This window comes from Lynx canadensis, chromosome C2 (assembly GCF_007474595.2).
Source record: "Lynx canadensis isolate LIC74 chromosome C2, mLynCan4.pri.v2, whole genome shotgun sequence".
Taxonomy (NCBI): domain Eukaryota; kingdom Metazoa; phylum Chordata; class Mammalia; order Carnivora; family Felidae; genus Lynx; species Lynx canadensis.
This window is the reverse complement of record NC_044311.2, coordinates 68223058-68248884: the sequence shown is the minus strand read 5'-3', so window position 1 is coordinate 68248884 and position 25827 is coordinate 68223058. Positions and strand designations below refer to the sequence as shown.

Genomic DNA, 25827 nt, shown 5'->3' with positions numbered 1-25827 from the left:
AGCTAAAGAGAAATAAAATCATTCTGTATTTTAGTCTGCCTTTCTATTCTATAGTTACAAAATGAATAGATTGTTTTAGTGGCTTGTTTTCAGCTACCATGCTTTAAGAATATTAGTATCGTAACACCTGGTGCAACCATAATTCAATAATGACATTTAAAATAATTGCAGATTCATATTTCACAAATCATGTGTTTAAAATAAATGATCAGAATATAACTCCATTAATCAAAGTGATCCTGGTTAATCATTTCTAAATGTAACTAATATTAACTGAAATGGTTAAAAATTAAAATTATTTAAATGTTTTTCATCATTGAAGACACCACTATCAGCCTTTACTCATACCACTACAAAATTGAGTTAAAATTTATAGTATAAGTAAGGGCAAATATAACTACATTGTTAGAATACAAACTATATAAGAATTACTAGCCTTGACTTCCGGGCTTTATACAAGTACTGCCTTATTCATCAATTTTAATCTCTCTGTGACACTTTCTCCACATAAATAATGGGAATAAATACTATATTATCCCTACTATTTTCTTTTTGGAATATTGCAATATCCAAATAATTTTATAAAAGATCTCTATTTTGACATTATATAAGAAAAGGAAGATATGTATATACATTTAAGAACAATATTTTTAAAACCCCTATATTAAAAACATATTAATATTGCATATCCTGTAATAATTAAATATAAAGAAATATTTTTTTCTTAAATTAGGTGGGAAAAACAATGAAATGACTAATAAATTGGTTTTTCTTGAGGAAACTCACAAGCAAAATTAGGTCAATTGCTAGTTTCTATGGAACCACAAGTATAAAGTACTTTTTGTTTTCCTGGATTTACTTTTTATACTCAGAGTTTTAAAAATATAATATAGAGGGACAAGATAGAGTTCTTGTAGGTCCTGAAACACAGGCTGCAGGAGGTCAGTGTCCAGGGCGGCCTCTGCAGCTATCTACGAATTTTCTTCAGGGCAAATGATATGAGGCTTGGTACATTAGTGGGGAAGACAAATATGGAAACCAATGCTATAAAGACAACAAGCAGTTTTTTTGGCCGTCAAAAATGGGTTATATATCCTACTGAAACTGAGTGGCAAAAACACATTTTTTGTTTGGGATATGGATGGAAGCATGGTGCCCCCAAATGGCATCATTGGCTTCACACTATGACCAATGACCCTCCAACAACAAAACCGCCTACTGCTTGTAAATTCATTTGGATAAACCATAAGTACAGTGTGAGTGGCACTCCAGAACAATGTGTACCTTATTCTATTACTAGAAAGAAGATTCAAGAGTGGGTTCTACCTTCAATATCTTACAAGTGAAGACAATGGAAAATAATTTAAACATGTAAAGTATAGGTTCTTCCCGCAATTGCACTTTTACTACTTACTATTAACTTGATTAAAAATATTTGCTTAAAAAAATAAATTATAATATTTATGTATGTATGTTATAATACATATATAATAAAATATAAAATACATATATAATAAAAATATATACATATATAATAAAAATATAAAAAAAAATAATAAAATATTCTATATGGATGGAGAGAGAGAGCACATTTGGGGCTCCAGAGGAAAAATACTATTAATCTAATAATGTGATAGCAGCTTTCTTCTGCTTCCCCAAATGGTATATACTGACACTTGATTTTAAATGCCCTTTCCTTCTCAGCATAGCTAAAGTGTTTTGCTTTGTTTATTTTTGATTTGTTGTTGTTTTTTTAATGTATTTTTTAGCGAGTGGGGAGGGGGCAGACAGAGAATCCCAAGCAGGCTCCACACTCTTAGCCTGGAGCCTGATGTGGGGCTTGAACATACCAACCATCAGATCATGACCTGAGCCAATACCAAGAGTTGGACACTTAACTGACTGAACCACCCAGGTGCCCCTGTTTTGTTTTGTTTAAAAATATAGTTATCAGTCATCATTTATTGAGTGTATATTATTTAAGAATAAAATGCTAATAAAATATATTAAAAAAGACATAAAATGAATACAGGATGTTACATCAATTAAAAGTAAATCAAAGAAACGGTTAACAAGTCATGTGAACTCTTTATGGATAATAGCAAAAAACTGAGGATCAGGCATAAATGAAGAGAAAAAGAATTTTAAAATTCCAAATCATCAGTTCAGAATGGTCGTCCAATGACCAGTACATTGGATGAATACACTTTTATTTCTGAATTTTTTAAATTTGTGGTAAAATACACATAAAATAGAATTCACCATCAACCATTTTTAAGTGTGTAGTTCAGTGGTACGAAATACATTCATAATGTATGACCAATACCCATCTCTATAACTCTTGCAGCATGTAAACTGAAACTCTATACCCATTAAATAAAAACTCCCCATTCCTACCCCAACCTCAGCCCCTAGCAACCACCATTCTATTTTCTTTCTCCTTGGTTTTGATTACTTTAAGAACAATATATACATGGTATTTGTCATTTTGTGACACTTATGTTTATTTACTTAGCATGATGTCCTCAAGTAGCCTATATCATAATTTCCTTCCTTTTTAAGGCTGAACAATATTCCATTGTATATATACATGCCATTTCGCTTATTTATTTATCCATCTATGACACTTGGGATGTTTCCACGTTTTCGCTATTGTGAATAATGTTTTTATCAATATAGGTGCAGAAATCCATTTTCAAGACTTCACTTTCAATTCTATGGGATATATATCCAGAAATGGAATTGGTGGATCAAAATGATAATTCTATTTTCAATTTTTTGAGGAACTGCCATACAGTTTTCTGCAATAGTTGCACCATTTTATATTCTCACGAACAGTGTACAAGAATTTCAATTTCTCCCCATCCTTGTCATTACTTGGTATTTTTTATTTTGTTTTGTTTTTAATAGTAGCCATCTTAATGGTGTGAGGTTATGGAGAAGATGCTCTTGAACTGTTCCTCCTTCTTAGAATATATCTTGTCCTGTGGATTCCATAAACCATTCTACCTTGGGTGTTTTGTCCTTTCCTTGTAATTCTTGTTGCTCTGCATGAATATTGTAGGGTAACATCATCTGCACCATTGGCAATGATGAAAATATTCTATAATCTGTGTGATCCCATGCAGTAATTATTAGCCATATGTGCTCACTAACCACGTGAATTGTGGTTAATGATATCAAGGAAACTAAATTCTAGTTTTATTTAATTTATTTTTAATTTAAATCCACATGTGACAAGTGGTGATTGCATCAGCTAATGCATATTGGATTCCATTTCTTTCTGAGCCCCAACCTCATGTATCCAACTGCTTCCATGACATATTTGTCTAGATGCCCTAAATATCCAAAATTCCACATGTCCAATGGCAAGCTCTATCACTTTCTTCAAACCAACTTTTAATTTGGTCAATTCAATAATGTCAACTTTGCCTAAGATGGAGCTATTCAAAGTTTCCTTTACTCTTCACTCTGCTTCATTTCCCATATCCAGTAAATCATATATCCTGTTATTCAAACCTAAAAATGTCTCTTAAATCTGTCTTCTGTTATTCAAAATACAAACCATCATTTCTCACATACTACCACTGACAACCTGCTCTTTAAAGAACTCTCAAAGGGAGCTCATTGACATTAAGATAAATAAAGTTAATATTTCTTAAATTCTTCAAATGTCACCTTTCTGATAAGTTCTTCAAATCTCCTAGTCAGAAGTATAAACTCCAATCTTCTTTCTTATCATAACTTGGTCATATCACTATCACCTTTTTTAGTGTGTTATATTAAATGATTTGCTTACTTGTTTACTCCCTGTACCTGCTCCTATGTATTAATTTTTTCAAGTATTTTGCTTCATCCTTGGCTTATAATAGGCTACAAGAATACTTAGATAACTAATAACAATTTATGAGCTAAATGTTGAAGATTTAGAAACACGACTACAAAATTCCTAGGTACAGAAGGAGAAATAAGCCTATTTCAAAACATAAATCCATGGAGATTTTTATTCACTTATTAAAGGATTAAGCAGCTAAAATTTATATTGGTATTTCATTCATGTGTAGTCTCAGAGAAATTAGTTTGGCTTCCATGATAATTAAAAAAACAAACGCTATTTTTAAAGATAATTATAGAAGATAAGAAAACATCTTCAACATCGGTGCAGTATGTGTTGTCCTTTGACTTTATCCTGCATCACCTGTCATTGAGGCAATGATGAATTATACCTTTTAGCATCAATATTGAGCCTCATTCATTACTTTCTTAGGTTCCATGCTTTATATCAAAAAGACAAATGCCAAGATAAAGTCAAACTTTGTAAAAAAAAAAAAAAAACAGCTTTTTAAAGAACTACAGGACAACATTGGGAAACTACATACTAGGACTCATAGCTCCTACCCCACATATTAGTGCCATCTATTTATTTTCATTTTTTTAAATCCGAAAAACACCAATGATAGATTATTAACTTTTTAATACTTAGAAATTGTAATTTAATTTTATAGAAATCATATTTGTGATCTATAACAAAGGTCTAGACTGCAGTTACTCACTCAGAAAAGATAACAGATTGCATTACATGAACATTTGTCTTAGATGTATATTATTACATTTATTTATTAGAAAAAATAAATATGTGATTTTGTTATAGTGCTGTGTATCCAATTCAAATTTTTATGGGGAGAAATAGGAATATAGTATCTTCAATATTTTAATTATGATGGATTTCTTAAAAATGTTTTAAAATTGATATAATATCAGTAACTGTGTTTTATCATTTTACAAAGTGTTTTTCCTATTTCACATCATTTTTTTCATAATTCAGAGTGACAGAATTTATACCTAGCTGGGTATTTTTATTCAATGTCCATTGCTATTTCTGTAATATCACACTAATACCACTATTATTCTTATTGAAACAAAATATTCTACAGACCTCAATCTTTCCTAATTAAATTTTATATTCTATTTGTACACTAACTTACTAGTGTATTCTCAGAACTTAATTAATTAAATTGTATGCTTTCACATCTAACTTATTTTTTTTCCTTAAAGGAAAAACTAAATTCAGAAAAAGCAGGTAAGAGTCTACTTTGAAGGTATCAGCACTAGTACTTTTTAATGTATTAATAATTATACTCAATTATATCCATATTGCATTTTCAGAAAATGTATGCATCATCTTTTAATCTCACAGAATCCTAGTGAGGAAAGCTGTTATGAGTGTACTCATTTTTGATGTAGAAAATAAAATGCAGTTTTACTAAATAAAATAATAAGTTGGTAACCATGGTAGTAAAACCTCTGTTCCACATCTCCTACTCATGTGCTCTGATCAACTCTACTATATTTATATTTTTATTTTGTTATTGATCAACAAAAATTTGACCTTAAAATAAAGTATCTATAAACTACTTCATTTTATGGTTCCCAGGTTTTCCTGTTGGTAAACTAAGATTAAACTTCTGAAGCACAATTTCTTCCCTTGGCCTAGATCTGCAACATGAGTGGCTACCATAGGTAAACATGATGACTGGGGAGACAGTATCAACATTAGACAAAAATTTCTTTATAAAAAATGTCACAGGACACTTGCTTGTATACTTAGGCGTGTTTTCTTTCTTCATAGATAAAGAATTCTTTCTAAAATCCATTTAATGGGTTAAATATCTGCCTACATATGAAACATATTTGAAAATAAATATGGATCCTGTGGTAATGTCTGTGCACAAATTTGTGTATTCTCTCAAAGGGTGTCTGATTTCCTGTGTTTCACACTACATACTATATATATATATGTATATGTATGCATATATATGTATGTATATATATATGTATATGTATGTATATATATGTATGTTTATATATATATACATATATATATATATAGTCAGTATATAGATAGATAGATAGATAGTATGTCAGTATGTAGTGACTATATATATATATATATATATATATATATATTCAGGCTATGTTCTATGTTCTCCTACTCCCTTCTTGACCCATCCCTGCTTCCCAATATGCTGCTAGGAACTGCACTGTGGCCAAGACATCATGCAGCAAGAATCAGTGTGAGTTTACACCTCTTGTTATATACCTGATATCAATATGGACTCAAAATTATCCATTTCACAAAAATCCAATAAATTCTCAAAAAAAAGGAGAAAATATTACTATTCCATTTTCCTAAAATCCTCTAATGCTTCTCTTAAAAATAAGTAAATAAACGTAGACTCTAAATATCCAGAATTCTTGAATAAATACACACACATGTACATACTCTCATCTAAACACATACAAATATACACTAATTAAATAGATAGCTATAGATATCATTTTTTATCTATCAGTCTATCATCCCTATAAGTATTAAGAATATAGTTAAGATCTTAAATACCAAGGACCTATGATTTAGGGGCTATTTCCATGTTGCTACATCCAAATAAAAATGGGTATCAAAGGATGGATACATTCAAAACTAAATTAAGACTCAGGAATAAATTGCAAAGCAAAGAATTATAAATGTAGTTAAGATTCAGATATTTTGAGCTTGGGAGCATTTTAAGTAAAATGTGCTCCAAACTCCTCTTATTTCAAAAGTTCAGAAAAAACAAATGCATAGCTTAAAAAAAAAAGAAAGAAAGAAAGCTATGATAGATCTAGAATATAGTCTGTATTCCGAGTTCATTCTATTGCCACTCATTGAGTTTGTTCATTATATCACATCTCTGTTTATGAAGAGAAAAATAGCCTTGTAAAATTTCACTAAGATGATTTAAGAATGATTCAATCTTTCAACTAAGCATATATAAATATGGATTCTTTTTTGAAATGTTGAAATGCAAAAATTCTCTATAAATTCCAGCCCCCAAAAAGAAGTTATGACACATTAAACAAATAGTTGGTAAAAGTAAAAATTCATATGATGTCAGGTAATGCCAGAATATTAACTTCATTTACTCCATACTGTACAATTTAATTTTCTCCATATTATAAACTCACAGATAAGAGTTTTAAGCAAAAATATAGGTATGGCCATCATAGTGTAAAAACATTGATTATAAATGCAGTCTTTATTTTTTTAATGCAACGACAAAGTACCACCACAAACAACCAAGTATCTTAAGTATTGACACAAAACTTTGAAGATGCAGAAAATCAAAGATGCATTTTATACTGCCCTTAATCAAGGGGTATACTTGAGATTATACCACAAATCTACTTTCAGATTAAGAAAAAAAAACTAATTGTTTTATTAAAGATTGGTTTTCATTACAAATCATGTTATTGGTTTCTATGATTATGCCTGAAACCTTTATCATTCTTACTCCTTAGTAAAATAAGAGGAGGTACTTAAATTTCTTTCAAATACATTTTATAAATGAAAGTATAAATTTTCTCTTGATTGGTTATTTTCCTTTCCTCCATCTATCAACAAAAAAGAACAAAACTTGCTCATGAATGCATTTATCTCCTACCTTGGTAATGGTTTCATGAAGGTGGAAAAAAGGATCCATTTCTTCAATTTTTGTTGCACCTTTAAGGAAAAGGGCTTCAGAGAGAAAACTTGGACCCTGTGGAAAATCAGAAAAGAAACATTTAAGACTCTTCATTGATTTTGTTTTTCAAGTGCTTATTGGATTTTCTTTAAAGATTCAAAAGGACTCTAAATTGCTTTAAGGTTTCTGTTGATTGTTGGCCTTCATTCTACTGATCTAATTAACTAATTGCAGAATACTTATAAATTAAAATGAGTAGAATTCTATAACTTTTAGCTGTATTTACAAAAAACGTTTTTTTTTTTTAATTCAGAAGAGATAGTTCTTTGCAGAACCCCCACTTTTTTTCAAATGCAGACTTATATGCAGAGTAAGACACCTTGATGACAAAACCCATATCTGAATTTCCTTCTCCGCTTTATATATTATTTTTATGTTTTAAGGCTGTTAGAATGGAATGTTATTAATAAACATGTTTACCATCTATAAAAGCTCAGGCAAAAGTGTGCATGATATTTTAAATATTGCAAAACTCACTTCAAAGCAATAGTAAGATATTTTGCTTAGATTGGTTTCATGGCTTTACATGCTGCCAATAAAATAATAGCATGCTGGTTGTTATCAGAACCTTAGTGTTAAGATGGTTGAAATTAATCAGGAAAACTTAAACCAGTCATTTTGTACTTCCACATGTAGACATATTTCAGGATGTAAGAAGACACAGGATACTGAAAATGTTGAAATCTACTATGGTCTAAATACTTATGCTAAACTAAAATTCCTATATTGAAATCCTAATCTCTAAAGTATTCATATTAGAAGGTGGGGCATTGGGGAGGTGATTAGTTTATGAGGGCTTCATCCTTGTAATTGGGATTAGTGCCCTTACAAAAGAGGTTCCACATAACTCCCTATCCCCTTCCTTCATGTGAGGATATAACAAGAAGTTTGCAACCTGGAAGAGACTCCTCATTCAACCACGTTGGCATCCTGATCTTGGACTTCCTGCCTCCAGAACTGTGAAAAATAAGTTTCAGTTGCTTATCATGCCACTCAGTCTGTGATACTTTATTGAAGCCATCTGAAAGGGCTAAGACACTATCTAAAATAATGATCTTGTAGTTATCAACCTTATTATTATCCCATGATATGATGCTATTTACTATATAAATATAGCTTTTACTTGAAAACCTGAAGTAACTAGGATTTGTCTAGAAAATAGAAGAGTAGGGGAAGGATATATGTATGTATGTAGACTATTGAATGATTGATAATCTTTCTGAAGGCTATCATGGAGAAGGAAGATTCAACCCAATCTAACCATCAATGACTACAAAAGGGTAACAAATTTAAACTGAATTATATTAGAACTTTTTCAAAAAGCTGAGAACAAACTGAGGGTTGATGGGGGGTGGGAGGGAGGGGAGGGTGGGTGATGGGTATTGAGGAGGGCACCTTTTGGGATGAGCACTGGGTGTTGTATGGAAACCAATTTGTCAATAAATTTCATATATATATATAAAAAAAAGGCTATTTATTAGAGCAATCCAACAGCAGAACAGACTACTTTGGGATATATCAATGATGGGAAAGAAAGTTAGGATGATGTAGTTGATGGACTCTGAAGTCATGTAGATGACAACTAAAACCATCATACTAGCAATTCCCTATAATCAGGCATACTCTTCACCTCCTATTTTGAACAAGACTGTGATCAAAAAAAGTAATTTAGCTGTTTTCTCTAGTATATATCCACTTTTGGATAATAAAACCATGAATCAACCAAGTGTCTTATGTATCTAGACAAACAAATTACTTATAAAAAAAAATGTTTTATATTCCTCTCCTCATTTTGCCCTACAATCTGAAACTAATTTGTCAGAAAGTGAACCCAGCCTCAATCAGTACTCCACTTTTGAAGACTTATCATAAAACCACACAACTCAATCTAAAATATCATAAATGTACTTCCCTAATCTCTCCATTTTGAGAGTCTACTAATAATCAGTGTTACAGGTTGAATAATTCATAAATTGAAGTTCTAAACTTCAGTATTTCAGAATCTGATATTATTTGGAAATAGCTCATCACAGATGTAACCAGCTAATTTAGAATGAGGTCATACTGGAGTAGAATGGGTCCCTAATACAATATGACTAGTGTCCTTATAAAAAGAGAATATCTGGAAATAGATGTGCACACAGGGAGAAAACCATGTGAACAAGAAGACGGAGATTGGAGTGATGATTCTACAAGCCAAAGAACTCGAAAGACTTCCAGAAAACCACCAGAAGCTGAGCAAGAGGCTTGAGACAGATTTTTTTTGTCACAGGCCTCAGAAGGAACCAACTCTGATACCACCTTGAATAATGTATACATACTCAATCTGTGGTGATTGTTATGGCAGCTCTAGGAAACTAATACACTTAGTCAAGATGCTATTCTTTCTTTTTTAAATTTTTTTTATGTTTTTATTTTATATTTGAGAGAGAGAGAGGGAGAGAGAAAGTGAGCAGAGGAGGGGCAGAGAGATGGTGACCGAATCTGAAACAGGCTCCAAACTCTGAGCTGTCAGCACAGAGCCTGATGTGAGGCTTGAACTCACGAGCAGTGAGATCATGACCTGAGCTGAAGTTGGACACTTTACCTACTGAGCTACCTAGGCACCCTAAGATGCTTTTCTTTCTCACTGCAATAGGTTTAATAAACTTATTTTTTTGAAGCATTTTGGGCAGTCAACACAGATCTACATTAAAATTTTGCCTTTGCCGCTTAATAATTATGTCATTTTAAGCATCTTAATCTCCAAAGCATTAGTTACCGCATCTAAAAGACTTAAATAACATATACTTCACAGAGATGTGAACTGTCCAAAGTCTTTCACATAGGCGATATTATATTAGTGGCACTGATGATGAAGCTAATAGTAATAAATATCATAATGATACTGATAAGCGTGGTATGATGTGGTAATTACAGTAGAATGCTAAAGGACTAAAGGAAATCAAAAGAACCCTCTATAATCCCATGACAAACAGTACATAGTTTGCATTTAGACATGTTTATTTTTTTGAAGAGAGATATCTTTGAATTAACTTTATTAAAAGAATGACATGAATAATTTGTGTCATTCATTTTCATTTAATAATTTAAGCATGGAGTCCTTAAAAAGTTTGCTTCGTGAGTAGTTTTAAAAAAACTTGAAGTAATTTTATCTTATTACTTTACACAGCAAAACAAAGCTTCATAAATAGTGCAAAGGTAAAATATCAGCCAGCCTCAGACTGAATGATCCCATAGAAGAGAAAGAGGGAGTTACAATTAATTAGGTTTTTATTGAACTTTCAATTATTTAGTAGCAGTACATGTTAATTTAAATTATCCATATGAGTCTTATCCTCCAGTGTAATCCCTTTTTCTCTTATTCCTTCATGTATCTTTTGCTATACCATTCTTTGTTTCTAGTGCCAAATTTAAGTATTTAAAAAAACATTCATGTGACCCTTCTATATGCCATTTACTCTACTAAATGAAGGACATGATCCTTAAATTTCATTAAGTTTAATCTAATGGGATTTGGACACATAATACATCAAATATCATTGTCTTTGAAAAGATTGAGATACTACCATTCTTTACATATATGTGTGTATATATACATATATACATAAATACATATATATAATTATATTTCTTATATAGGTATTTATATATATTTATATGAAAAGATTAAAAGAAGGATATATGCTTTATGAAGGTTTTCTACTACTATTACCTTAACTATGAATGATTGCTGTTTAATAATGGCTCCCATTTGTAGATGAAGAGTGGGAAGTTGAGCACCATTAACTACTTAGAAAGCACTTTTGCTTAGAACAATTATTGATAGATTAAAATAAAGAAGTAAATCAAGATATATGAAAAACTTAACACTGTATATCCTCCACATGAAGATCATAGTAAAAATATTACATAAGAAGGGATATTGAGATGAAAAGTCTATCTAGGATATGGTGTAAAATCCCATTGGTCTCCTCAGTACTAACTTACTTGTCCTTTCTGTAACATTTCACCATATTCAGGATACCTTCCTTCTTTCAACTCTTTTGTCTAAAGTCACTGATTCGACCCTGCTGGTTTTCCACTTGTATATTACTTTCTATGTGAACTGGATTTCCTTTTCCATTTTGAATGCTACTGTCATTTCTAAGTGGTCTCCTCTCAGTATTCTCTTTTCCACAGGCTCCCTAGTGGTTTTATCTACTTTTCTGGCTTCAACTACCATCTTCAAAATGACAGTTTCCAAATCTTTATCTCTAGACTTGATTTTTTATTTTTAGTTCATTATTTTTGTTTCTTCATGAGATCCTTTGGATATATCAACTTATGTTCCAAATCATGATCATGTATTTCACCAATTGTTGCCTTCATTTCTTATCTTGGATGATAGCATCGTATCTATATTTTGCCTATACTTATGTACATATTTTGAAATTTTATGCCTTTGTGGCTCCAATGTCTCTCACCCTTTGTACCACATAACTGCATTAGCCAATTATCTTCTAATCCATGTATTTAGACAATTTTTTACAAGTTTCTACCCATTGCTATAGTCTAGTTATTTTTTACTTTTACCCAAACTATGGTCTCTACTGACTATAGACCAAAGTTTAAATTTTTTTTAATGTTTATTTTTGACAGGGAGAGAGTGACACAGCATGAGTGGGAGAGGGGCAGAGAGAGGGAGATGCAGAATTTGAAGAAGGTTCCAGGTTCTGAGCTGTCAGCACTGAGCCCATGAGGGGCTTGAACACATGGACCAGGAGATCATGACCTGAGGTGAAGTTGGAGGTTTAACTGACTGACTGAGCCACCCAGGCACCCCCAAAGCTTAAATTCATTAGAATGATATTTCACAAACAGGCCCTAGCCTATCATTTTTTTCTTTCACCTTTAAACAATTCTTTCTTTCCCATAAACTAATTTGCACCATTTCTGTATAGCTTCTGCTTATATCACAGAAGGCTATTCACCAAAGTAAACCCACTCTTACTTTTACTATCTCTATTCCTATACTTAGACTATTTCTTCATCTGCTTGAAATGTTCTTTCTTCATCTGGTTACCAGGCTTCTTTCTGCAATTGTTTCCCTTGATCCTCACCAACCCATCAGAGTTCCTCGTTCCCTTGTCAGTGTTTCCATGTCATTTTACGTTACTTTTACTCATCATGTATTACATTGTGCTTTGTTATATTTCTGTTTTCCTTTACTATACTGTAAGCCTTTTAAGACATGGACTCCCTTTCTTATTAAAATAGTAAAAAAATGCTGGACTTTTTGTGTAAGTCATTAATCTCTCCATCTTAGTAGCATCAATCCATAAGGTTGAAAAACGTAAACATGCTAGTCCTCATCTCAGAGAGTTCACGTCAGAAGTAAGCAAAGAAATAAAGCATATAAATATGCTCAGGAAGGAGGAAAGGATTATATTACAAGTGGGTTGTGCTTGCTTTTTATTACATTTATCAAGAATTGCCTTTTTATGTAATCAAAAGTTAGAGTTTTGAAATTTAAATCACTATAAGTAGGTGTTTGCATATTGAACTCAATGTGAAATTTCTCTTTTAAAATTTACAACTATTAAGGTTTGAAAGCCACTTCCATAAGTGACAGTAATTTCTTGGAGGGTTTTGGACAGATCAAGTGATATTTTCAAGTATATGTTGAGGATGGCCCACATAGACACATATATGGGGGATACATTTTAAAAAGGTATGATGGGAAACAGGGAGTTTACACAGAATGCTATTGTAGTACTACAGTGGGAAAATGTGAGAGACTAACCCAGGACAGTGGTAGTAAAAACAGAGAGGAAGGGATGAGTTTGATAAATGTTTAAGATAAAGTGCTTGGTAATTACTTGCATGTAAAAATCTTAAAAAGGAATCAAGATTGCAAGTATTTCTAGATTTGATTAAATGAGTGGATACAAATTTCATTACTTTAGAAAATATAGAAACATATGAAGCTTTAGGACAGAAAAATTAAATTTTAAACATTTGAAGTAAGGTATTTGTGAGATATTCATATTAAGTTATCCCAGAAGACGAGTGACTATATTATTCATGACCTGTTTGGTTCAAGACCAAATTCTAAACTCAAATAAAATTAATTTAAGCATGCACATAGTAATCAAAATGTAAAGAGGACCATATGTAGTCTTTGAAGTATATTGAATGACAGATCTTTGAGTGATAGTGAGATCTCTGAATAGCACTGATATTTAAGAAAAAGTAAAAACAAAACCCATGAAAATATTATCGATAGGATAATCAGAGAAAGTAAACAGCAGCATATGAGTTTGATTTTATGGAAGTCAAAAAGGTAGAGGATGTCTGGAATGAATAATCAATGCTTCAAAGGAAGTAAAGAAATATAGTAAGATGAAAAGTATCCATTAAAAGTAGATTTCATTAAAAGTAGATTTCTAAGATTCCTGGTGTCTTTTGTCAGAGGGGTTTCTGTGGATTAGTGAGCACAGGAGACAACACAATCAGTGGAGGAATAAATGTGAGAAGTGAAACACTAACTATGAAATTCTATTTCATATAGAATAACTATCATTCTCTCCAGAAATTCAGGTTAGGTTGAAAAGTTAAAAAAATATTATCATTACGTAAAGAGAGTGAAAGAATCAAGGAAAAGTTTTATTTGTTGTGTTTTAGACAGGATTGATGTGGACATATTTTGTGGGCATATTGTGAGAGAAAGCATCCAGAAGATAAGAAGAGATTTTAAAAGACAGGAAAAATTTAGGGAAATAAATAGATCATAGTCTGGAATGGAAGGAATTAAACGCTCAGTAAAATTACCCAGAAAACAGGACAGAGGAGCCATTGGAGAGAAAGGTGTTGAAATGAGGGTAGGATATAAATATGATAGAAGACAGTGTTAGTACATATACAGAGGTAAAGAAAACACTCAAAAGTCATATTTAATTCATTTCTGGACTAGACTGAGTTGACTAAACTTTAATGTACTACCATACCAAATAGACCCTTTGCATGTTTCTTTTTAGAAATAGCCATTTAAGGAGCACCTTGGTGGCTCAGTCAGTTAAGCATCTATTCAATTTCAGCTCAGGTCATGATCTCAGGGTTGTGAGATCAAGCGCCATGTCATCAGGCTCAGCGACCTGCTTGGGATTCTCCCTCTCTCTCTGCCTCTCCCCTGCTCTCTCAAATTAATAAGTAAACAAACAAACTTAAAAAAAGAAATAATTTAAAATATTTAATTCATGTAGGTTTAATGGGTGTTGATCTAAACAAAAACATTCTGCACATGCATTTTCTATGTAGTTGGCACTTAATGAACATGACCTGGATGAATAGAATAATATTAAACACACATACATATCTTTAAGGTGGGAATTATTATGATCCTCTCTTTACAAATGGGGAATTGAGAACTGATGAGTTCCCCACATTAGCCCAAGGTGATACCATAAGTAAGCGGTACAGCCTGGATTCAGGCCCAGGTTTTTCTGACTCCATAGCCCACACTTTCATTCCTATACCATGCCTACTCTTTACTGCCAAAATTCTCCTTAGCCAAAGATTTTAGTTGTTTGAATTTAAGAGAAAAAGGATGACTTCTACCACCTCTTGTTACAATTTCCTCTAAGACTTAATCTATTCAACATAAACAGCATAAACACTATGTACCATTAAAGGGTATAATCAAAGACTCCCTGCTTAGACTAAATAAAGTTGAACCTAAGAAGTCTCATGTGCACTTCCTTCATTGCAATATTCTCCTTTCTGCAATAAGAGAATATACACATCAATACTTAAATTTAATATGTGAAATTAAAACACTTGCAGGCTTTGAATGGCACTGACATTCATAATGTGCTGGGCTGAGAAAAAAAGGTAATTACAGTCATAATTTTGAAACATAACATTCTCATTACTATTCAAAGTACAACAGACCTCAGATAATGTGGAGTTTAAACGGAAGTGTAACAATCCAAGGGTCAAATGTGGAACAATATTAGGACATTACTTTCTGAATTCATTCATGTTTTTTCAATTCAATTATTTTTTCAAGTTCTAGGAAAGTCCATAGCATTGGCTTTATTGAAAATATTGAAAATATTCAAGGTGCCTTTATAGTTCTATTCATATTGATACAGCATCCTAATTTTAGACTTAAATGAGACATTAGAAATCTTAATTTAACCCAGATACATGAGTAAAACATGTAAAATTCAAATGGTTAAATAATTTTCCAAAAATTGCAAAACAGTTTTTGGAAAGCAAATACTACAAGTTGCCTCTGTGTGTGTGTATGTGTCTGTTGTGTGCACATTCTTTAAACATTTTGCATTTTCCTATAAAGTACTTTTAAGAAGGGGATAATAATTGTAATAGGTCTTATAGATGCATATCATATAAATGAATTCATGAGGAATTTTTGGTCTTAAAGTTCTTAAATGCCAACAAGATACTTTTATAGGATCCAATCTTCATATTTTAGACTTTCATTCAGCTAATTTCCTTTATATATCTTTCCCTCTTTCACCTCTTAATCATTGAATGTGTGCCTGTCTTATACACATCATGCATCATTAAATAGTCTGTGGTTATGCTTTGTTTTGTTTTATATCACACTTTCTAGACAGATCAGGAGGCAGGGAAAGCTAAGTTATAGCAACAACAACAACAACAACAACAACAAAAACAATAAAAATATGTTCTTAGCACAACATTTTACAAATTAAGGCATTTCCTAATAAATTCCTTTAGCTAATAAATTGATGGTAAATAATTAAGATTAGGTAAAAAGATGCCACCAAACTATTAAACTTTCTTAATAAACATTAATTCTTCTATATAGTAAAATAAATGAGTAGTACTTATTAATACTTCCATAACTGTGCTGCTGTTATAAATAAAAGAATAACATCTGACAAAATACATGCTTTAATGACAAAAGGAGCAGTACTAACAATATTCTTATTAACATGAATATAGTAAATGTATATGCATTAAATAAATACAATAATCAATTTTAAAATACCCATATTTATGTGTTTTATATATTTTGAATAAAATATATGAATGTATTTATATTATATAGAAATATGTGCTGTTTATATAAAAATACATAATATTTAATATTTGTCTATAGTAAATAAATGATAAAGAATCCTTATATAGTATAATAAACATATAATAAATACATAAAACTAATAAATAGTGTTGAATGCTCAACAGTATTTATTGAATGCTCAACAGTATTTATTGAATACTTGATATACGGCAAGTTACCTAAATTCTCTGTGCCTCAGCTTTCTCATCTGCAAAATTAATTGTAACAAAATCTACTAGTAAAAGCATAAGGATTAAATGAATTAATATATGTACAACATTTAGAATAATGCCTAGAACTGTTTATCTAAGTAGCAACTCTGTCAGAAAGGTATTATTGTCCCCAGTTTGCTGAGGAAGGAAATTGAGGTTTAAGATGAAGGATGAAGAAATTTGCTAAGGAAATACATTTACTCATCGGCAGGATTTTAACCTAAACATAGGACTCATTCACTCTCATTAATGCAGTGGCCATTAAATACCAGTTCATACAGTAGTGTTGTAGTCCAGTCTATACAAAATTAGATAATAATGTTGCAGAGTTCTTTTTTTCATAAAATTAACTATATGCTAATTAAAGACCTATGTTAATTTTCTTTCTAAAATTTTGTTCTTTCAACTATCATCTGATATTAAAACATTTTTCCTTTTAGGAAATAAATTGAAAGTAGATGGCAGTTGTTTTTTATTTGTTTTGTCTTAATGTACTTAACTGGTAAATTTAAAGTATGTCAGTCTCAGTATTTTTATTTTATGATTCATTTCATGTATCATCAAAAAAAAGGTAAAATCTAAGAAGTATTGATTAAATCCTTTAGGTTTTTTTCATCATATCAGATTTAGAGATAGAAGTATCTTCAATGAATTTATTCAAAATTTTCATGGTTGCGTACCTTGTGTGAGAACTGAAATTTCAGCTTCGGTCAGTTGGGCCTTATACATGCATTTACACCTACGTCACTGTATCAAACTGTACAATTCCACTACTTCAATAATATACAGCCTAAGAAGGTTAGTAGGCATCTTCATGAATGTAAAACAATAAAAATAAACTACTTACCTGAAATACGTCTTATAATTTAAGCCAGAGTTCCTAAATATTTTTAAGCCAAGTACCACTTTTAAATAAACATTAAATATCATGACTATTTCAGAGATTCTGGCATGGACACTCTATGTGAGTAAAGTATTAAGGAGGGATGTCAGGATCTTATACTCTCCTTTAGAACCACTTGCAAGAAAAAGATTTGTATTTATATGCAGATTTTCCCCAAGGTAAAGAAAATGTCTACAGATAGTTATACCCTAAATTAGAGATCATGTCAATCCTTATGTTCTATAATATGCACTAAAAATATTTTATGTATAATGAATAATAGATAAATATATAATACTAATAAGGCATACTGCACAAAAACCCTCAATTAATTCTCATAAAATAGCACATACTAGTTTATGATTACTCCACTTTGTAGATGAAGAAACTGAGGCACAGTGAGTTTAAATATCTTGCTCAAGCAGTAAAACTGGGAAGTGAACCCAGGCAGTACCTGTGTTCTTAACCGTTCATTATAAAATATACTGTCTATGTAATTACTCTGGGGTGCCTGGGTGGCTCAGTCGTTTAAGCATCGGACTTCCGCTCAGGTCATGATCCCACGGTTCGTGGGTTTGAGCCCCGCGTCCGGCTCTGTGCTGACAGCTCAGAGCCTGGAGCCTGCTTCAGATTCTGTGACTCCCTCTCTCTACCCCTCCCCCTGTCGTGCTCTGTCTCTTTCTGTCTCTCACAAATAAATAAATGTTAAAATATACTGTCTATGTTTATAATACGGTATAGTATTAACAAACATTCCTTAGAGTCTTTACAGGTGAGAAAAAATGAAATCCCTGTTCACTTCATATACATTTCATATATGAATAAAATACACAACTGTGCACAATGTTGTGATTTAAAATCTTTGCTGGCCCAGAACCTCTATTTGCCTGGGGAGTTCATCTCTTCTTCAGTAATTTTAGATCCACACACTCTTCTATTGTATTTCAGTTTTTAAAACAGACTATATGAAACTAAAACTCCCCCAGATATTTTGGATCCTTATACTGACTGAATTAGGCAATAGAGATGTTATCTCCATTTTCATATGAAGTTTAAATAACTGTGAAGTTAAGGAGGCAATACCATAAACTCAAGTCATTGCATGTTTAGCTGAATGGTTTTTTTTTCTTTAACTACCTTTCTTTTGGGAGATAGATATTCTCTTAAATATCAGATGCACTAATAGGTGATTATAAATTATTTCACATCACCTGGAGTTCTGGGAAAGGTTCCAGGAGGAGTCCCTACGGAGAAGGGAAAGGCACACATGGACCCCCAGGGCAGCAGCTACTTAACAAACACTTCTAACACATTTCAGTTAGGGCTGGTTCAGCTCCAGCAGTGCATCCTGGCTACACAGGAGGGTAGGGTACCCCACCCAGTGGCATTGTAACAAGATTAATATTCTATGTCTCACTGAGAATGCAGCAGGATTTGCACAAATAATTTGTTGCAAGGTAGAAAAAAGGAAAAAAAAAAACAACCTTATTCTCAGATCTTGGAGGGAAAGAAGTTTTCTCAATAATGAGAAATCCAAACTTTAATATGGTCTTTAGTAAGACCTGGTCTCTCTGGAAAGGTCTCAAGTCAATTTAACAACAGCATTTCTTTGAGGTCAGAGCCTGTTAGCCTTCTGAAAAGCTTTCTGTTGAACAGTCAGTCAGTGCTTTTCTCAGGGCTGTATTTAATCAACTGTGAAAGAAATGAGGGATTTAAAGGTCTTAAAGTTAAGGGCAAAAGAATCTAAACATCAGGTTAAGAAGAAACAAATACATTATTCAAATCCTGGGAGAGGTGTTCCAGTCCTTCAAAGTCCTTTTGCTAGAAATAGGAAGAGATTACCTATACAGTCATGATCTCATGGTCCATAATCTGAGTGAAAACACCCAGGGAAATTAAACCTGGAATATTAGCCTATCTGAAATTTTGCCATTCATTATATTACTCTTACTATTTTAAAATATTTTCTTTTCTTTCTTTCTTCTTTCTTTCTTTCTTTCTTTCTTTCTTTCTTTCTTTCTTTCTTTCTTTCTTCTTTCTTTCTTTCTTTCTTTCTTTCTTTCTTTCTTTCTTTCTTCTCAAATACTAAGCCCAATATAGGTAAACTTGGAGAGAAATCAGAGGAGCATAATTCTCTGAAGAGAAACGATTAGTTGTTTAAATCCATCCCAACCTTCCCCCATTTCCCTTCTATCCCATCCCATTGGCATTTCATTTAACAACATATGAATGACTTCACATTAATACAGTCAGATATCCCTGGAAAAATTACATATTTCTACTCCTGTTACTACTTACTAAAGGCTAAATGAAAGTCCTTATTTCCCTATGTGTCCCAGAGAGTATAGGTAGATTTAATTTCAGGACTAAGAATTATTTCTGGAATATCTTTAGTTTGGTGCAATGTTTTCCTTTAGCTAAATGCATTCATTTTAATCATTCATTCCATTTATTCATTTTGAAATCAATAAAAACACAGAATTAATTCTGCAATTCACTAAAGCAAAAAAATCCCATTTAATTGAATAAATAGGCCTGAAAGAAAAGAGCCATTGTAGCCCTTAATGGATAAAACATGTATACTACATTTGTCTCTTGGTAAAAGTCTCTAAAGACCACAAAGTTTGAAGCTTGACTTCAAAAAATTATCCAACCCCCAACACAGAACAGACTATTTCCTTTATGAATTAAAATATAAAGAAAGAAAATACGCTTTTGATTTCTGATAGCATCTTTCTTTAATTTTCATTTGAGAATAATCAGTTACCTCTATTTTATCCAGTCCTCCTTTAAAGATAGTGAAATTAAAAAGACATTGATGTTCTATCTTTCAAACAATGGGTCACTTCTGATTAAACTTTGATTGAACATTAGACTTCCAGACTTAAAACAAATTGCCTCCTTTTGCTGTTCAATTTGGACCCAATTTCCTGCTGCCCTCAGGTCACTTGATGGTAATTAATTGATTATGAATCAACTGAAGGGAGATTCAAATTGGAAAAAAAAGAGAGAGAGAGAAAGAAAGAAAACCTGTTTTTTTCTTTTAATTCATGACCAACATTTTATAAATGACTCCATTCTCTCTCAGGTTATATACATATATATTCATCATTTAACAAATTTTACATTTATAAAGTATTTTTAGGAAATGTTCAAATTTTCAAATGTCAAATTTTACTTCACTTTAGATTATTATTTGTCTTTGGGAAAAGTTTTAATCAAAGAACCATACCATACTCTACAATTAAGTTATTTCATTGCGATTTGATAGAGTAACCAAATCTGAAGGTAGCACTAATTCTCACCAATCTTTTAATACAGGCAGTATGGTACACTATCTTAAGTAGGAATTTTGGAACTGGGTTTGAATTCTGTCTCTGCTGCTTAATATTCTAACTTCAAACAGGCATTTTAGCTCTCAGACACTGTTTCTTATGTATATAATTGAATCTTGACATAATGTACACAGAGTATTGTGTATTGTTACTATTATATTCTTATAAATAACATATATTTTTAAAATACCTATATTAAGAATAATTATATATTTTTAGTCAGTATTACTAAATGAAATAATGCAATAAACAAAACCCTTAAAATGGTAGCTTGCACATAGCTGCTCCAAAAATGCTAACATTTATTATTATTATTATTATTGTTGTTGTTGTTGGGGCACCGGGGTGGCTCAGTCAGTTAAGCGTCCAACTTCAGCTCAGTCATGATCTCACCATTCCTGGGTTTGAGCCCCGCGTTGGGCTCTGTACTGACAGCTCAGTGCCTGGAGCCTGCTTCAGATTCTGTGTCTCCCTCTCTCTCTGTCCCTCCCCTGCTTGTGCTCTGTCTCTCTCTGTCTCTCAAAAATTAAAATGTAAAAAAAAATTATTATTTTATTATTATTTATTATATTAGTGTGTTATTAACCTCTGTATCCAGGGCTTAATGTGACTTTAAAAAAAATTTTTTTTTCAATGTTTATTTATTTTTGGGACAGAGAGAGACAGAGCATGAACGGGGAGGGGCAGAGAGAGAGGGAGACACAGAATCGGAAACAGGCTCCAGGCTCTGAGCCATCAGCCCAGAGCCTGACGCGGGGCTCGAACTCACGGACCGCGAGATCGTGACCTGGCTGAAGTCGGACGCTTAACCGACTGCGCCACCCAGGCGCCCCTAATGTGACTTTAGATACTTAATACATGTTGTTTTGATATTACTATATTTGAATATTTATCAGAATCATGCATGATCAAAAATTCCACTCAAAAAAGTAAAATGTGTACTTTTTATTACTCAAAAATGTCCAGAATATTTTAGAGAATTTTTATAAGATACTTTGGAGATTAAGTATTCAAAATAACTACTACTACTAACTGTAAGATCAGTAGTCAAGAAGGCAAGGGCTTAAGATGTTCTGACTAAATTATCATGGCCACCTATGTGGCCAGGGGAAAATGACTTAAATATTATCATCCTTTCTTTCCTCGTCTATAACAGTTAAACAAATGTTCATTGACTTATGGGTTATTAGCCATACATGTACAAAGAAGAATAAAATGCAGTCATTGGCATTGAGAAACAAACATACAAGAGAAGACACACAAAGGTATAAATATACATGTATAAATACGTGTGTGTGCATGTTTGTGTTTGGAGAGACAAAGAGGAGAAATAAAATTTACGTAAGCACACAATTTAGAGAGAAGTATATGCACACATATATGTGCATATAAGTAACATTAGATTTACATGTATATGTATATATGCTATATAAATATGTGCATGCTTGCTTATGCATTTATGAAGAAATAAACTTTATTTAAAATAAAGAAAAACATAAAATGGAGCCATGCACAAGATGCTAATCCCAAATAGTGGATTGAAGGTTTAAGGAGAGCATCCTGGGAGAAGTACTTTCTAAGTTTAACCTTGAAGGTAAAAATATAGTCAGGAAGAAAGCGTGAAGCATATTTCAAACAAAGTGAAAAACATGCTCAAATGCAGACAGATGAAGAATTCCTTGCTTCTTAACTGGATACTCTTCAGAGTTTGGTGTGAATTAGCTAAAATATTTGAGTTGGGCAGTGTGGCTAGGATGTGAGGCTATGGAAGGTCATTGGGGATCTTTACGTAATGCCAAAGAATTCGGACTTTATTTTAAAGATAATCAAGAGACATCTTCAAGGTTTTAAACATGGAGCGAGGCAGTTCGATCAGATTATTTCAGTGACATCTCAGTTCTAATATTCTGTGATTTATCACAGGTATCACAGATCTTTTTCAAAACAGTTTGTGTTTATAAACTCACTTTAGAAAAATGTAACAGCAACTCATAACCATATATATTTACCACTTTTATGAATTATGTCTTAGTCACAGTGTAGTTATAAACTGAAAAATAAGTATTATTTTTTACACTTTTTATGAGTGTATGCTGGAAAAGATACTTATTAAACAAAGCCATTACAACCATAAAAGAAGCCATATTTGATTTAAAATTTTTCAAAGTGTTCTTATGATTACAATTCAATAATGCAAACTATGACCAACAGAACGTGAAGTTAAAATCCATTTACAGCAAAGTCATCATAGATCACTTTCTACATAACAAAACTCTTTTCCTATGTTAGCCTGACTGCAGTAACAGAATTTTGTTTGTATACTTACATTCAGTAATGATCAAAACATGGAATCCAGTTCAACAATGATTATTTCAGTCTTTATCCATATAATTTTACAACATGCCAGAGGACTGTGTACTGTTTGTGGGACAGCTCTCACTTCCCAATTTACTAAGAAAGTAAGCTGAAAAAAATATATTCTTTCAACGGACGACCTTCTATGCTGTTCTGATTTTAAATTAAATGTGATATTTGATGTATATTTAAGTCACTGACATGGTGAAATGAATAATAGTAAAATCTCAACAAATATACATTTATTAACACCTTTTAGAAATTATTTTTCAGCTCCCTATCTTAAATTTAGAATTGGTACTTCAGGACTGGAAAAGGTATTAGAAACTAGGTGAACCCTTCTTTCTATATCTGAAGAAATTGGCATAAAGAAGAGAGCTGATTACAGTCGGTTCTTGTTCCAGTCACCATGCTGTCATTTCATATCATCAGGTGACTTTCCTAAAATGCCCATCAAAACTGCCATTATTCATAACACAATGATGGCTAGTGCTTTGCAATAGAAAGAACAAAGGGGGAATGAAGAACATGTAAGTGAATTTTCTCTCAGCTATGCTGTACAGCATCTAGATTTCTGTTCATTGTTAAGTTCACACATTTTAAAGATATTTTTTAAAAGGCTGACATAGAAACATGAACTCTAGTAATGTATTTATAGTAACAGTATTCCTTCACATGCAGTAACAAATACTCATATACCTATGTGATTAAAATACATAGATAAAAAAGAAAAGTATATGAATGCACTCCATTTCTTTAATAAAATTAATGTCGTATCTACATACCTGAAAATTCTTCACTGAGAATCTTTCCCATGCCCCCCCTTACTGGAATTATTCTAACTTTTAAAATTTTTTTTTCAATGTTTATTTATTTTTGGGACAGAGAGAGACAGAGCATGAACAGGGGAGGGGCAGAGAGAGAGGGAGACACAGAATCGGAAACAGGCTCCAGGCTCCGAGCCGTCAGCCCAGAGCCCGACGCGGGGCTCGAACTCACGGACCGCGAGATCGTGACCTGGCTGAAGTCGGACGCTTAACCGACTGCGCCACCCAGGCGCCCCTATTCTAACTTTTAAATAGAGGTCTTTAAATATATGAAAATCTTTGAAATCTTCCCCTCCACATTTTTTTTTTACACATTTCACTGCTCACAATGTTCCAAACTACATATGACTTATTATTTTTTTTCCTATTAGCTACCTCTGAGAGATTTCAACAATGAGGCCAAAGTCCGGGTTCAATGCCCATGTGGGCTAATAGATTTATTATTGGAAATATTTCCTTTCTGAATTTTCATTTTCATCCTAGTTAGTAAACTTGAAAATATGTACTGTTTACCAAAAGGGAAACCAAAAACTCAATCATCACTACTAAAAACACTAAGCCACACTGGGCCTTGGGTCAAAAGGATTGTCTTTTTGTGTGTATATATTATGGTGATGTCAAAGGATAGTGATGCATATCAGAGTTTAATTTGCTTTGTTACTATTTCAGAAATAATAAAAATAAATGATATCAACAAAGTCTAAGTTAAGCATCATGGCAGATTGATAGTATCTGGAAGTAATTTATAGTCTACATAGAACAGACATTCAGTAAACTTGAGATAGAAAAATAAAGATTATTAGATTATTATTTCCATAAGTTCAATACATTATAAAACCTATAATATTATTAAAGCAACTTATGTTTAAGAGACTTATCTAAAAGACAAATTCGCACACCTCCACAAGTGCTATAGAAGTGTTTAAAGGATTGTCTCATTTTGCATTCAAGGGGTATGCCAAAATCTGTGGAAGCATGAAGGAGAAAGAAACACTGGGGAAGAAAAAGAAAAGCAGAACAAAAATACTTCTTGCGTCTGCACTGCGGGCTTTTTGTCTCGTTATAAAATGTATTTCCCTTTCAGTAAATGAAGCATTGGGCAAGGGACTCATTGGAAGATGAACTCCTTGTAATAAATTATATATTCTGGAATTTGAAAACGTAAGTATAGAAATTGTGGGTTGAGGGAGAAAATGGTAATAATATACCTTATTTAAGAGATTAAGAAGGAAAAAGATTTTAATAAAAAAATAATAAACTAGCCATAGCCCACAATTTGAAGTTGCAAGGCATTATCTTCCACCAAATGAAAAAATAAAACCAACGACAACAACAACAAAACCTAGTATCTATTGGGTATGACATGCAAGAACGAGGCTGCACATTCTTGTAGAAATGGGAAGTAAGATAGGATTCTCATCCAGGCTTTGCCATAACGTGGCAAACCTTTAGGCAAAATCTTTAACATTATTGTACCTCAGTTTCCTATTAACGTAGGACATCTAGCTTCCTTTACATTCTAAATGTCTCTCAGATTTTAGATTCTGTACATTTCCCTC

At 32.2% G+C, this 25827-nt stretch overlaps 1 protein-coding gene and 1 pseudogene across 1 annotated transcript in view; one reads left to right on the top strand and one right to left on the bottom strand.

Moving 5' to 3' along the window:
- Positions 1-1346, top strand: part of LOC115523789 — a 91185-nt pseudogene extending 89839 nt beyond the window's left edge.
- NAALADL2 (N-acetylated alpha-linked acidic dipeptidase like 2) overlaps positions 1-25827 on the bottom strand; it is a 923861-nt gene that overhangs the window by 158185 nt on the left and 739849 nt on the right. Inside the window, 1 exon segment of the mRNA XM_030330052.1 lies at positions 7482-7577. Within this exon segment, the coding sequence (XP_030185912.1) occupies positions 7482-7577 (96 nt within the window).